The 14,974-nt window shown below is 39.2% G+C and overlaps 1 protein-coding gene across 1 annotated transcript in view; it reads left to right on the top strand.

Annotated features, from left to right (window-relative positions):
• The window catches only part of LOC129083690 (sulfotransferase 1E1-like), a 28,613-nt gene that overhangs the window by 12,393 nt on the left and 1,246 nt on the right, over positions 1–14,974 (top strand). Inside the window, exons 5-7 of the mRNA XM_054589595.1 lie at positions 1,076–1,202; positions 2,779–2,873; positions 12,599–12,779. Coding sequence (XP_054445570.1) covers positions 1,076–1,202; positions 2,779–2,873; positions 12,599–12,779 — 403 coding nt within the window. The remainder of the gene's footprint in view (positions 1–1,075; positions 1,203–2,778; positions 2,874–12,598; positions 12,780–14,974) is intronic.

The raw sequence follows: 14,974 nt of genomic DNA, 5'->3' as shown, positions 1-14,974 counted from the left end.
AAAGAACTAGGGAGAGTTGTAAACAAAATTGGAAAAGTTCAATAGGGCTAATAATCGCTTTGATAAGGAAAAAAATTACTTTTTTTCTGTAGTACTTAAAGGTTTATGGCGGGATCTTCAAATTGAGATCCATGCTTCTTAAAATAAAATAGATTTCCTTGAAATTGTTTGAAAATGTGGAGACCTGAGTAAGACCAGTTAGTGAGCCTAATTATATCCCATATATAGTGGATAAGTCAAGAGCAGCCTTTGTTCCCTGATGGCATCGCTCAGGTGGCTGAGGGTGGAAGCTAAAGACCATGGAGATGTGGAATTTCCTTTGCAGGTATTTTCCTGTAGCATTGAACATCAGGCCTAGAAGTGACCACAGAGATCTGAACCGACTCACTTGTTTAGTATATAAAAGTTTAGGCCCAAAATGATTGCTGCTTTTTACAACATGATAAAACTTGTTAGTACCAGTACTAGTTATTAAAAGCAAGGTTCCTGATTGTTAATTTGCTGGTGTTTCTTCTATAGGTCAAACAGATTATATTTTCATTGAGGTTAATGTGACCCTCATAAATGTAATTGTTTTTTAAAGATTGTGAGAAAGATTGTGAGTGAAAAAACAACAGGGCCTATTTTTTTTTTTTTTTTTTTTTGTATACAGAACAGGTGGTACAGTATAAAGTTCAGAGGACTTTATTGTTGATTGATTTACCAAATTATTTACTCTCATTGACTTATTCTCAGTGTTGCATCGTGACTCAGCTTCAGTTTAGTTTCTTCAGTTACATTGAGGATAATAATCTATCTGGCCCTATTTATAACAATGGAATTGTGACATTCAAATGGGATATCATATGGAAAATAGCACAAAAGTGAAAAGTTAGAACAAGCATTGAATGGCACTGCGAAAGATGCTGTCACTTCAGGCTACTGAATGGCTTTCCTCTTTTATAATTCGATATACTTTCTAAAATGAGTATGTGTTATGTTTGTAGTTGAAAAGACAAATGCTTTCTTTTAAAATCTTGATGAGACTATATTTGAAAACAATGAGGTGATTTAACATTTAATTTTACCTTCTTAGATGATCTATGTATGCCGGAATGCCAAGGATGTGGCTGTTTCTTTTTATTATTTCTTTCAAATGGCAGCTGGTCATCCAGATCCTGGAACGTTTACAGAGTTTGTGGAGAAATTCATGGAGGGACAAGGTAAAAACTGCTTCCTTTCTTTGAATTCTTTCAAGGTACATGATACAAGATAAATGACATGCCTGAGCAAAAATTTTGGTTCTCCTTCCTGGTCTGTAATCATCACTGATCCTTAATTTAAAAAATGGAGGAAAAAAGACGCAGAAGCTGTAGATGCCCTTGAACTTTAGAGCAAGCAAAGGGTTTTAAGATGTGGATAGCAAATAGTAGGATATAGACCCATCAGTTCAGTACCTAAAAATAACTTGTAGGTTTTGGAGGTAACATTTTTCTCTCTCAGATTGAGACTCAGTGTCTCATTTCTGCTCTTGTCTTTTTTTAGTTAGAAAGCTCTTCTGCAGTATGTTATTACAACTCCATTGAACTAGAGGGAGAAGGGAATAGAAGAGACTGCCCATTTGTTTCTAAGGAAAATTTTAGGTGGGACATGAGAGTAGAATTTACAAAGAAGTCTGAAGATCTACAATTTTTTTACTCATTGCACCCAGTGTGTAGTCTGGATGATTCGGTTAGATTTTTCAGAACAGTACTAGAGTTACTTGAACAGAAATTCTGGAAAAGTTTGCCCTTTTATTGAACTCTAGATTAAAGCAACTGAGTATGTAGATTTGAGGAAGAAAGGGTTCGGGACATTCTAATATTAACTGACAGCCGTTCTGATCCTGCAATAGTAATTGTAAAAAAAATGAGAACAATGCCATTTTTATTTCCATAGAAGCTGGCATTGACTCAATAAAAGTGGGATATATGCATTTTATGTTTGCTGTTCTATTTTGAGAAACTTTGTGCTAATGCATAATGAATAAAATATATACTTCAAGATCATGAAAACCCACACTGTAAGGCAGAGAAAGATAAAGTTTTACCTCCACAAAACAGATGAATAAATCATTATACATCTTATCATATAATTTCTTCTGTAAAGAAAAATTGCCAGTAGAGTCGAAGAACAAGAAATATGCAATGATTTAAAGCAAAACAGAATACTTGGACTCACAGATTATGATATCCTCCTGTCAGCTTTTATTGGGTGAACACTTGGATATGTGGCGGAGGAGATAAAGGAAGAGAAGGGAAGAGACAGAGTTTGGTTATAGCACATCATCTCCACAGTCTGCTAATTCTCTTAGAGTGAGAATGACCCTGCAGCCCTTACAAGGACAGCTCTCATAATCTGAACTGCAAGTGGTATAATAAATAATTACATAGTTACTAGCTTCAGTTGCCAAGGCCAGTTTGTAAATGGAAAGTTTGAGACCTGGGCTGAATTCTTATTATAAGAACATTAATAATTCTAGTCACTCACCAACAACCCGATTTTACACACATACACACTTTTTCTTTGTGCTGTAAACCATGTCATAATGATGAAAACAGAGTATGTGTCTGTATGTGAATCACTCAACAGGCTTTGTCTCATTGCTGCAGAGAAATTTGCCTAAGATCTGCGGCTGATCTCTAGTTTTCATTCTGTGATCATTTATTTATATTAATTTGTTGCTACTGTTGTTTGAACACTCATTTTCAAGCTACATAAAGCTGATACTACGCTCTTATGTTTTATCTCTAATTTTAGTTCCTTATGGTCCCTGGTATGAACATGCAAAATCTTGGTGGGAAATGAGAAAGAATCCACATGTGCTATTTCTTTTCTACGAAGACCTGAAGGAGGTAAGAAACTGAAAACGTGGGGAACTTGGTAATTTCGAAAATGTTAGCATTTAGCAACACCGTAGATACAAAAATCTGCTTTTACATAAATGATGAAACCACCTCCAAAAGTTGCAATTATCCAGAAACTTCAGCACAGATTTAAAGCTAGTGAATAAAAATCTGTGAACAAATATATTTAAACCCAAGTCTCAGAATATTTCCAAAAATAAAACTTGAAAGAGCTTGAGTTTCTGAAACAAAACAACACCACCGTACACAGATACATACGCGCAAGAAATCACAACAGTCAAGAAGAGGCAACTGGTCTCCAAATCTATAGATGCTGGAATTATCAGATAAGGGCTTTAAAATAACTACGCTTAAGGTTTTTAAAGAAATAAAAGAAGAAATTTATAAATTTTACAGAGAAGCAAGAGGCTACTAAAATTAACAAGTAAGATTGGAAAAAATAGCAACATGGAATTCCTTTTCTTTTATCTTAAATATGTTCTATTATTTTTGAGAGTGTGGGTGGGGGAAAAGGGAGAAACATCGATTTATTGTTTCACTCATGGATGCATTTATTGGTTGACTCTTGTACGTGCCATGAGTAAGATTGAACCGTCAAACTTGGCATATGGAGGTGACACTACCGCAACTGTACTACCCACCCAGGGCCAGAAAAGAATTTCAAAAACAATAAATTAAAATTAATCATGAAGAGATGATTTAAATAAAAAAATCAGACATGCCTCAATCATGGGTTAGTAATGTAGAAGATGGAGCTGAATTAATTCTATAAAATTTACCACATTGAGACAAATAGAATACTTTATTTTTTTTAAAGTAATGGATATGTAAGATAGCATGGTAAACCTCCACGTGTATCAATTTCAACTTTCAGCAGGAGAGAGTTCCAGAATAGCAATATGCAAAAGTTTGATGGCCTCAGCATTTCCCTATAATTTAGCTTTTTTCTACTTTCATTAGTCATCAGGATAATACCATATAAAAACCACTATGAGATGTTATTCCATATGCACCCTACCGACCACAGTGCAAAAGGTTGACAATAACAAGTGTTAGGATTTGGATCAGTGAGAAGTAACACACTGCTGATAGTAGTGTGAAAAGATGCAAACGCTATGGAAACAATTTGTCACTATCTACGAAGGGCAAAACAGGAACATAGATGAAGACCCAGAAATTCCACTAGTAGGTATATACTCTTGAAAAACTATGGCTGCTGTATATTATATATGAAGTCTCTCCAAAGAAAATCCAGTCATTTGTAATATAATGAGAATGGTTTGCACGATATCTGTGTAACCTGGCAGCCAAGGAGAGTGGACTGGAATGTGCATTCATGAACAATGATGACTTCACTGTACTAGTCAGTGGAGATGGTAGACACCATTGAGTGAGCATGTGCACTGCCTGGCCTTTGCGTTTAAAATGACCGAGTGAGATAGGAAAAAAAGATGGCGGAGGAGTGAAAGGGAGTCACGCTGGCCTCCTCCCAAAACCAAGCTGGAGTTGCAACTAAATAATGGAGTAATCACCTGGAAAGCCGTGGAGCGATAGTGGGAGAGGAGCCTTGGTGTCACGGACAGCGGATTCGACTCTCACACATCCCAACGGGTGAGAATTGCGGTGGAGGCTCGAGAGGGTGGGCTGGGTGCGCACGGGCACTGGCACCAGAGGGACATTGAAACGGCCAGTTAGCGTCCCCCCAGGAAGAACGGGGTCTGAATCATAAACAGGAACCCCTAAACTACAGCCGCTAAAGCCGAGAAAATACAGACAAAACACAACCCCAAAAAGCTTAGGGGCAACTCTCTGCCAGAGACAGGTGGCTGGGGATGCAAAAAGACATTTAAAGGGCAAACGCAAAAGTTGCAGCGGCAGCCACCCTCCTTGATCGCTGGGTACAGGCGGCAGCAGGGTGGGCTGGTGCCTGGGAAAAGACTGGTGAGGAAAACTTTGTGAAGAGAACTGACACTGCGGCCGGTGGAGCCCGGGTGATAACGCACTTCCCACTCTGCAGCTACCATCTCGCTCAGGCATAAGGGAATCAATTAACCTGCCTTTTGTGCGCTCCGCACACAGCTTGTGCGCGTGTGACCTGCGGGGCTGAGTGCAGACTGGCTGGGAGAGCCTTGAGGAGAGACTGGAGACAGTGGCGTTGGGGAAAGAACGGGAGGAGGAACCGGGAGTCCCATGGGGGCTAGGGGGAGGGAGGAGGACCGGGTGACTCCTTCTCCTTGCCGAAGTCTCCATTGCGCGGGAAGAGGCCACACCCCCAAAGAGCCAAAAGCCGAAAAGCAAACATAGACACCCCCAAAACACCCAGAGCAGGCGCGCACACTTGCGCCGAGTGACTGGCGAGGGTTGGCGAGCCTGTGTGTGACCCACGCGGGCTGGCGAACGCTTGCACCTGCCGGCAAGGCCTCACACAGACTGGCACCCATACGGCCTGTGAGGGATTGCACAGAGGGGCAAGGGCAGGCACAAATTGACCTACCCGCCGCGATTGCGGAGCAGCCCACAAAATAAGTAGAGCTGCCCAGAGTCCCTGGAGGAGAGACCAGAAACAGGATTAACCGGAGAGCTGATTTCCTCCCATTTCCGTAGTCCCCATTTGGCGAGGGCAAGCAACGCACCCAAAGAGCCAAAAGTGGGGAAAACACACAATAGAAGACTCTAAACTGACCAGTGCCGCGGAGCTCGCGTGCCAGGGAGTTCAGATGAGCACGGGAGGTCGCGAATAAGCCCCCTGCTCTGGGGCAAACACATGCGAGCCCAGGCAGGTGGGGGACCCTGCCGCGCTGGGAATGCGCTCAAGGAGCTCTCGTGAGAGCGCAGAGAGATCCCAAAAAATAGCCCAGCCCTGACCAAAGGGGTCACAGAGCTGCTCCAAGCAGGAGTCAGACACAGGCATTAGACTCCTGGAAGGCTCAAACAAACAACCCAAGGCCCTATAGGGTCAACAACTGACATCATCAGAGGCAAGCCCAGAAAGAAAAGTAAAGGACAAAAATACTTAACAGACTCTCACAAAAATGGGAAGAAAAAGAAGTTCTCCCCAAATGAGTGGAAAAGGGGACTCCCCACAGAGAGAGCTCAATGAAATAGAGGCAAGGGAACTATCAGATATGGAATTTAAAACAATGGTTCTAAGGAAGCTCAATGAGCTCAGCCAGCTCAAAGAGAACTATGAGAAACTGCAGAGAAACTATCAGGATCTTACAGCAAACTATATCAGCCTGGAAAAGGACATAGAAACTATCAAGAAGACACAAGAGGATATGAAGAATACCATTTCTGAATTGAAGAACACAGTAGAAGGAATCCAAAGCAGGCTGGATGAAGCTGAGGATCGAATCAGTGAGATGGAGGATAAGGTAGAAAAAAGCTCCCAGAAAGAGCAAGAAATGGAAAAACGGCTCAAAAAGAATGAAGAAGCATTTAGGGAAATGCAGGACAACCTGAAACGCAATAATATCCGTATAATAGGGATACCAGAAGGAGAAGATGAGGAGCAAGGAATAGAGAACCTCCTCGAAAAAGTAATGATGGAAAATTTCCCTAATTTGAGGAGAGAAAGGCTCTCATGGATCCAGGAGGCACAGAGGACCCCACTCAAGAAGGACCCAAGGAGGTCCACTCCAAGACACATCATCATTAAAATGGCAAATGTCAAAGACAAAGAGAGAATCCTGAAGGCAGCAAGGGAGAAGGAGAAAGTAACATACAAGGGGGCCCCGATACGCCTAGGAGCTGACTTCTCAACAGAAACACTCCAAGCCAGAAGGGAATGGCAACAAATATTCCAAGCCATGAAAAGCAAGGGCCTACAGCCAAGGCTGCTCTACCCAGCTAGGCTCTCCATTAAAATAGAAGGAGAAATACGCAGTTTCCCAGACAAAAGAAAGCTAAAAGAATACATCTCTACCAAACCAGCACTCCAAGATATGCTTAGGGGACTGGTTTAAGCAGATGAAGGAAAAGAATGAGACAGAGAGGAACACAAGTACAAAGAGAAAAGATGAGTAAGTTTCTATCAGTAATATCTCTCAATGTGAATGGACTAAATGCCCCAATCAAAAGACACAGGGTAGCTGAATGGATAAGAAAACATGACCCACACATATGCTGCCTACAAGAGACCCACCTCAGAGCAAAAGACCTACACAGATTGAAAGTAAAGGGATGGAAAATAATATTCCAAGCAAATGGACATGAGAAAAAGGCTGGCGTTGCCATACTTGTATCAGACAAAGTCGATTTCAAAGCAAAGGCCATAAAGAGAGACCCAGAGGGGCACTTTATCATACTTAAAGGAAGAATCTATCAAGAAGACATCAACATTGTAAACTTATATGCTCCCAATATAGGAGCCCCCAAGTTTATAAGGAAATTGTTGGATGACTTCAAAAAAGATATAGATAGCAACACACTGATAGTAGGGGATTTCAACACCCCACTGTCCAAAATGGACAGATCTTCCAAACAAAACATTAATAAACATATCGTGGCGCTGAATGAAACACTGAATCAAAGAGACTTAACTGACATATATAGAATCTTACATCCCAAAGAAGAAAAATACACATTCTTTTCAAATGCTCACGGCAGTTTTTCAAAGATAGACCACATGATAGGACACAAAGCAAGCCTCAGTAAATTCAGGAAAATTGAAATAATACCAAACTTTTTCTCAGACCACAAGGCCTTGAAACTCGAAATCAAACTCAAAGAGAAACTTCAAAAACTTGGAAACTCATGGAGACTGAACAGTACACTTTTAAACAATGAATGGGTCAATAATGAGATAAGAGAAGAAATCAAAAAATTTCTGGAAACAAATGAAAATGAACAGACAACTGTCCAAAACCTATGGGACACAGCAAAGGCGGTCCTGAGAGAGAAGTTCATAGCAATACAGGCTTACCTTAAAAAGATAGAAACATTTCAAATAAAAGACCTAACACTACAACTTGAAGAACTGGAGAAACAACAACAAATAAATCCCAGAGCAAGTAGAAGGAAGGAAATAGTCAAGATTAGAGCAGAACTGAATGACATAGAGACAAAAAGAACAATTCAGAGGATCAACCAATCCAGAAGCTGGTTCTTTGTAAAGATTCATAAAGTGGACAAACCTTTGAGCAGACTCATCAAGAAAAAAAGGGAGAGGACCCAAATTAATAATATCAGAAATGAAAGAGGAGAAATAACAACTGATACCACAGAAATACAAATGATCATCAGAAACTATTATGAACAATTATATGCCAAGAAATTTGAAAATCTGGATGAAATGGACAAATTTTTAGAAAAGTATAATCTTCCAACACTGAAGGAGGAAGAAACAGAAAGCTTGAACAGACCGATAACAGTTGGGGAAATTGAAGCAGTCATCAAGAAACTCCCAGCACACAAAAGTCCAGGACCAGACGGTTTCCCAGGAGAATTTTACAAAACATTTAAGGAAGAGCTAACCCCTGTCCTTCTCAGACTATTCCAAAAAATCCAAGAGGAGGGAAGACTGCCAGACTCCTTCTATGAGGCCAGCATCACCCTGATCCCAAAACCAGATAAAGACCCTACAAAGAAAGACAACTACAGGCCAATTTCGCTGATGAACATAGATGCTAAAATCCTCAACAAAATATTGGCAAACCGCATCCAGCAATACATTCAAAAGATTATCCATCACGATCAAGTGGGATTCATCCCAGGGATGCAGGGATGGTTCAATATACGCAAATCAGTAAACGTGATACACCACATAAATCAAAGAAAAGACAAAAACCACATGATCATCTCGATAGATGCAGAAAAAGCATTTGACAAGGTACAGCACCCATTTATGATCAAAACACTCAGCAAAATGGGAATCAATGGGGCATTCCTCAACGTAATAAAGGCCATATATGAAAAACCTATAGCCAATATCATACTCAACGGGCAAAAACTGAAAGCTTTCCCACTAAGATCGGGAACACGACAAGGATGTCCGCTCTCACCGCTTCTTTTCAACATCGTATTGGAAGTCCTAGCCACAGCGGTCAGACAAGAGAAAGAGATAAAAGGCATCCAAATAGGAAAGGAGGAAGTAAAACTATCATTGTTTGCAGATGACATGATAGTGTACATAGAGAACCCTGTAGACTCTACCAAAAAACTCCTCAACCTAATAAGTGAATTTGGCAAAACAGCAGGATACAAAGTCAACATTCAGAAATCAAAGGCGTTTTTGTACACCAGCAATGCAATAGAAGAAGAAGAAATCAGGAAAAATATACCATTCGATATAGCACGAAAAAAGATAAAGTACCTAGGGATAAATTTAACCAAAGACACAAAAGACCTGTACGCAGAAAACTATACAACATTGAAAAAAGAAATTAAGGAAGACACAAATAAATGGAAGCATATACCGTGCACATGGATTGGAAGAATTAATATCCTTAAAATGTCCATACTACCAAAAGCAATCTATAGATTCAACGCAATCCCTATTAAGATACCAATGACGTATTTCACAGAAATAGAACAGACATTTCAAAAATTTATATGGAACCATAAACGACCTCGAATAGCTGCAGCAATTTTGAGAAAGAAACACAAAGTAGGAGGGATCACAATACCGGACATCAAACTCTACTACAAAGCCACTATACTCAAAACAATCTGGTACTGGCACAAGAACAGACCCATAGACCAGTGGAACAGAATAGAAAGCCCAGAAATAAGCCCAGGTCTCTATGGACATCTAATATTTGACAAAGGGGGCAGAAGCATAAAATGGAGCAATAACAGCCTCTTCAACAAATGGTGTTGGGAGAGCTGGATGGCTACATGCAAAAAATTGAAATTGGATCATCAGCTGACACCATACACAAAAATAAACTCAAGATGGATAAAAGACTTAAATATAAGTCGCAACACCATCAAAGTCCTAGAGGAGAACATTGGCAGGAAACTCTCAGATATCCCACGCAGCAATTTTTTCACTGATATGTCTCCTAAAGCAAGGGACATAAAGGAAAGAATAAACAAGTGGGACCTCATCAAAATAAGAAGCTTCTGCACGGCTAAAGAAAACATCAGCAAAATGAAAAGGGAGCCAACCATTTGGGAAAATATATTTGCTAATGATACATCAGATAGAGGTTTGATCTCCAAGATATACAAAGAACTCACTCGACTTGACTCCAAGAAGACAAACGATCCAATCAAAAAATGGGCAAAGGACCTGGGCAGACGCTTTTCTAAGGAGGAGATACAGAGGGCCCGGAGGCATTTGAAAGGATGCTCTGCATCACTAGCCATTAGAGAAATGCAGATCAAAACCACCATGAGGTACCACCTCACACCGGTCAGAATGGCCATCATAAACAGATCCACAAACAACAGGTGCTGGCGAGGCTGTGGAGAAAAGGGAACTCTAGTCCACTGTTGGTGGGAATGCAGACTGGTGCAGCCACTATGGAAAGCAGTGTGGAATTTCCTCAGAAAGCTGAAAATGGAACTGCCTTTTGATCCAGCGATTCCCCTGCTGGGACTATACCCTGAGAACACCAAAACGCCAATACAAAAGAACCTATGCACCCCAATGTTCATAGCAGCACAATTTACAATAGCCAAGTGTTGGAAGCAACCTAAATGCCCATCAGTAGATGATTGGATCAAAAAATTATGGTACATATACACAATGGAATACTACGCAGCAGAAAGAAAAAAGAAGTACTAAACTTCGCAACAGCATGGATGGAACTGGAGAGCATCATGCTAAGCGAAATAAGCCAGGGGGCGAAAGACAAATACCATATGATCTCACCTATAAGCGGAACCTAACCAACAATGCAAAGAAGCAAGGCAAATATGACCAGCAACACTGAAAGGAAAAGAAATCAACAGAGACAAGAGGGAAGGGGGGGCAGGGAAAGGGAAGGGAAGGGGAAAGTCAAGGAACATATAGCAAGGACTCATGGACAAAACCAAAGGGGAAGAGCTGAGGGAGGGAAGGTGGGAGGGGGCAAGGGAAAGAGGGGGGGGAAGGCAGAGACAAATGTATTTAAAAAGTAAATAAATTAATTTAAAAAAAAAAGAAGGATAAAGGGTGTCAAATATATGGTGATGAAAGATTTGACTTTGGATGATTGACACACAATGAAATACATGGATGATGTATCTAGAATTGTACACTTGAAACCTATATAATTTTATTAACTAATGTCACTCCAATAAATTTAATTTAAAAGAAGAAAAAAAAAATAAAAAAAAAAAATAAAATGACCGAGTGAGTAGAGCAACAACTCTGCGTCAAATTTTGTATTAAGCTTGAACATTCCTCCATGGAAGCTACTTGAATGATTTAGAGGCTGCAGCCAAGGGCAACAGGTGATTGGCAGCTTCCTCGTGACAACAGCTCATGCATCACATCTCATGCAAAGAATTTTGGCGAGATATCAAATCACCCAGGTAACTCAGCCCCCTTATAGTCCAGATTTGGCATCCTGCAGCATCTGGCTTTGCCCAAAACTAAAATCACCTTTGAAAGGAAAGGGATTTCAGACTATTGATGAGATACAGGAAAATAGTATGGGGCAGCTGATGGTGATTAGGAGAACTGTGTGTGGTCCCAAGGTGCCTGGTTGAAGGGGATGGAGGTGTCATTGTCCTATGTACCATGTCTTTTGTATCTTGCATCTTCGTCAATAAATGTCTCTATTTTTCATATTACATGGCTGCATACCTTCTAGACATGCCATATATATGTTTATACATATATCTCATCTTTACATATACCACATTTTCAAACATATTTATATATATCTCTCTAACATCTTCATGTGTATATATATCACATATCACATCAACTTCATGTATGTGTGTGGGGGTATATATTACATCTTCTTTATACTTTTATCTGTTTTCATAATAACCATTCTGATAGTTGTGAGATGATATCTCATTGTGGTTTTGATTTGTATTTTTCTAATTATTAATGATGTTTAGCATCTTTTTATGTCTCTTGGCCATCTGTATGTCTTCTTGGGGAAAATACCTATTCATGCCCTCTGCTTATTTTTTAATCAGATCATTTTTGATATTGATTTGTATGAGTCCCTTATATATTATAGATATTAACCCTTTATTGGATATATCATTTACAAATATTTTCTCCCATTCAATAGTTATCTTTTCTCTTTTTTTTTTGATGATCTCTTGCATTGTGCAGAAGCTTTTTAGTTTGGTGAGGTCCCATTTGTTTATTTGTTGCTTTTATTGCCTTTGTCTGGCATGTTATATGTATATGTGTGTATGTATGTGTGTGTGTGTATAAAATATGTTGCTAAGACCAATGTCAGAGAGTTTACTGCCTATGTTTTCTCCTTGAGGTTTTATGGTTTCAGGTCTTACCTGAATTTATTTTTATATATGGTATCATAAAGAGGTAATTTGTACATGGTATGTACGAAAGTATATGGTGTGAAAAATCTTTTATGCTCATTTTATGGCTGAGAAAAATTGTGTTTAGAAAAGCTTAAAAGATACCACTTTTCTAGGAAGTATTTTTCCTCATTAGAGGCCCAATTCCAAAATGTGTAGGGGTGGGGTGGGGTGGGGGACCAAGAGGGTTTTTTTTCCCCCCTCTCTCTTCTTTTAATCCAAGTGATAATGTATTCAATTTTAGTATTTGAATCTTCAAAATATTTTTTTCTTTCTAGGATATTGAAAGAGAGGTGCTAAAATTGATACAATTTCTAGGAAGGAAGCCCTCAAGGGAGCTTGTGGACAAGATTGTACAGCATACTTCATTCCAAGAGATGAAAAACAATCCATCTACCAATTACACAACACTGCCAGATTACATCATGAATCATAAAATAACTCCCTTCATGAGAAAGGGTAAGATAGTCACGTGATTTGCCTCTATTGCTGTAAGAAATTACCAGCTGAAATAGTTACACACACACATCTATTGAGGCTTATCTAGGCCTGGGGACTCAGCTTCTTTTCTTCAGCATCCGTTTCATATTTGAAGGATCTCTTCATTGTGTTGCTATTTCCTCAGAGACATAAAACATTAGGAATACTACTACTAATAAATTGTTACTACTTGGTGATTATTTAGTGCATGTAGCATATTATATTAAGAATGACTGGCATCCACTGCAGCCTCAGCCCCAGCACTTATTCCACACTCTGCTCGCTACCATTTACTAAGCCTATGTGCCTTGGTGCTGTGCTATGTACGTTAATAAACAAATATAAGTTTAAAATACTATCTTTAAAGTTTTATCAGAGAATCAGGAGAGAGCTTCTATTATTATCTCATTTTGAGATGAAGGAACAAGCTTAGAACAATTAGTAAGCTTTCCCTTGACCAAATGGTAGACCTCTTTGGAGACTAAGTGGCAAATGTCCAAACTCATCAAATTGTATGTACATAAATATGTACAGTTCTTTATATATCAATTAAACCTCAATAAAGCTGTTTTAAGAAATACTGTTTCAAAGCCCTTAAAAATATGTATAAATATGGCTCTGCTTAGCAAGAATATCAAATATCAAAAGTGAAGGGACTTTCTGTTGAGAAGAGGCATGGTCTGATGAGATGTACTCAGTTTGTAAACTCAAAGACTTGTAGGATATACAGAATACGGGGACATCTGCTCTTTTTGATATGTGAAAAAATGTTTTCTTTTCCCATAAGTGGACTAGAGAAAATCATGTGCTCTAAATTCTCAGTGAGAAAGGCAGGGAATTTTTTAAGTAGTAGGAATAAGAAATCTGCCACTGGGTGAAAACAGGGAGCCCCTGAAAAAGAGAGTTAACATGCAGATTATATTTTAATGATCCCTTTCTCTGATTATCTGTCTTCCTTCCCAAAGTGTCCATATGTATTTTTAAGATAAACTCTGGAATTTAATTATCATTATTATAAAGGGCTGCTTACTGCTATACCCTCAGACCTAACCAGAATTTATACTGGGTTGGCCGAAAAGACCATTTAATTTTTTCCATAAAAGAAGAGACAGATTTTTTCACTTTCATCAGTACCTTTATTGAGTTGGATATTTTGAGCACATTGGCTATGTCCAACATGGTAGAACATTGATTGTTCTCAGTTAATGTCTGGATTTGATTGTCATCAACTTCAACCAGTCTACCAGGCTGTGGGGCATCTTAATGGGAGAAATCTGCAACGTGAAACTTTGCAAACCACTTTGGACAGGTTCGATGAGTCACAGCACCTTCTCCATACACTGCACAAATCTTCTTCTTCTTTTTTTATGTTTCAGTTGTGTTTTTACCTTCTTGAAATAATAAAGCATAATATGCTGGAAATGTTATATATCTTCTTCCATCTTCAAATTAAAATGGCTACACAGAAAGTCACCAATGTTGTTGTTTTTTTAAATGCACTCCAGTATGACAGCTGTCACAATACAGTCTAACAAAAGTATTTCAAATAAAGTTAAGGACAACTAAGCACTACTAGAGCCATCTTACTGAGAGGAACAAATGAACTTTTTGGCCAACCCTATTTTCTCTTTCTTTGCTTTTGGGGTTATTTCACTGGGAAAGTAGAGCTTCTCGAGGTAAACTTCTTGACTAAACTGGGAAAGTGAACTATTGACTGGTTTAAAATACAGGGTGACTTCCTTCTGCCAGGACAGGGTTGGATGTGACAGAAAGCCAAAGAAAAGGGCCTGCTAGACTATTGTAATAAGCCAGGTGAGAAATGCTGAGGAACTTCTCAGTGGCAGTAGAATTAGAGAAAAGGCAATGAGTATGAAGAAAACCTGAGTGTGAATAAAAAGTTAGATGTAGGATTGAAGGGACAACGTCCAAGTTTATGCCTTGGCTACCTGGTATTTCCACTAATCAGATTATGGAAAAGAAAACACTATTTGGTGAGGAAGAAAATGAATTAAATTTTGAACTAGTTGAATTTAGGATACTTGTATGGAATTCAGGTGGCACTATTATGTAGACGGATGGATATGGAAGTGTAAATCTGCATGTGGGTGTTATTGGCATGAAGATGGACATGGGTAAAATGTGGACCACATCTTAGGAGGAAGCCCCGACATTAG

This window comes from Pteronotus mesoamericanus, unplaced genomic scaffold (genome assembly GCF_021234165.1).
Source record: "Pteronotus mesoamericanus isolate MK-2021 breed Mesoamerican mustached bat unplaced genomic scaffold, CSHL_Meso_final contig_130, whole genome shotgun sequence".
Classification (NCBI taxonomy): Eukaryota; Metazoa; Chordata; class Mammalia; order Chiroptera; family Mormoopidae; genus Pteronotus; species Pteronotus mesoamericanus.
Note: the sequence above shows the minus strand (reverse complement) of the source record. Positions and strands in the feature narration are given on the sequence as shown.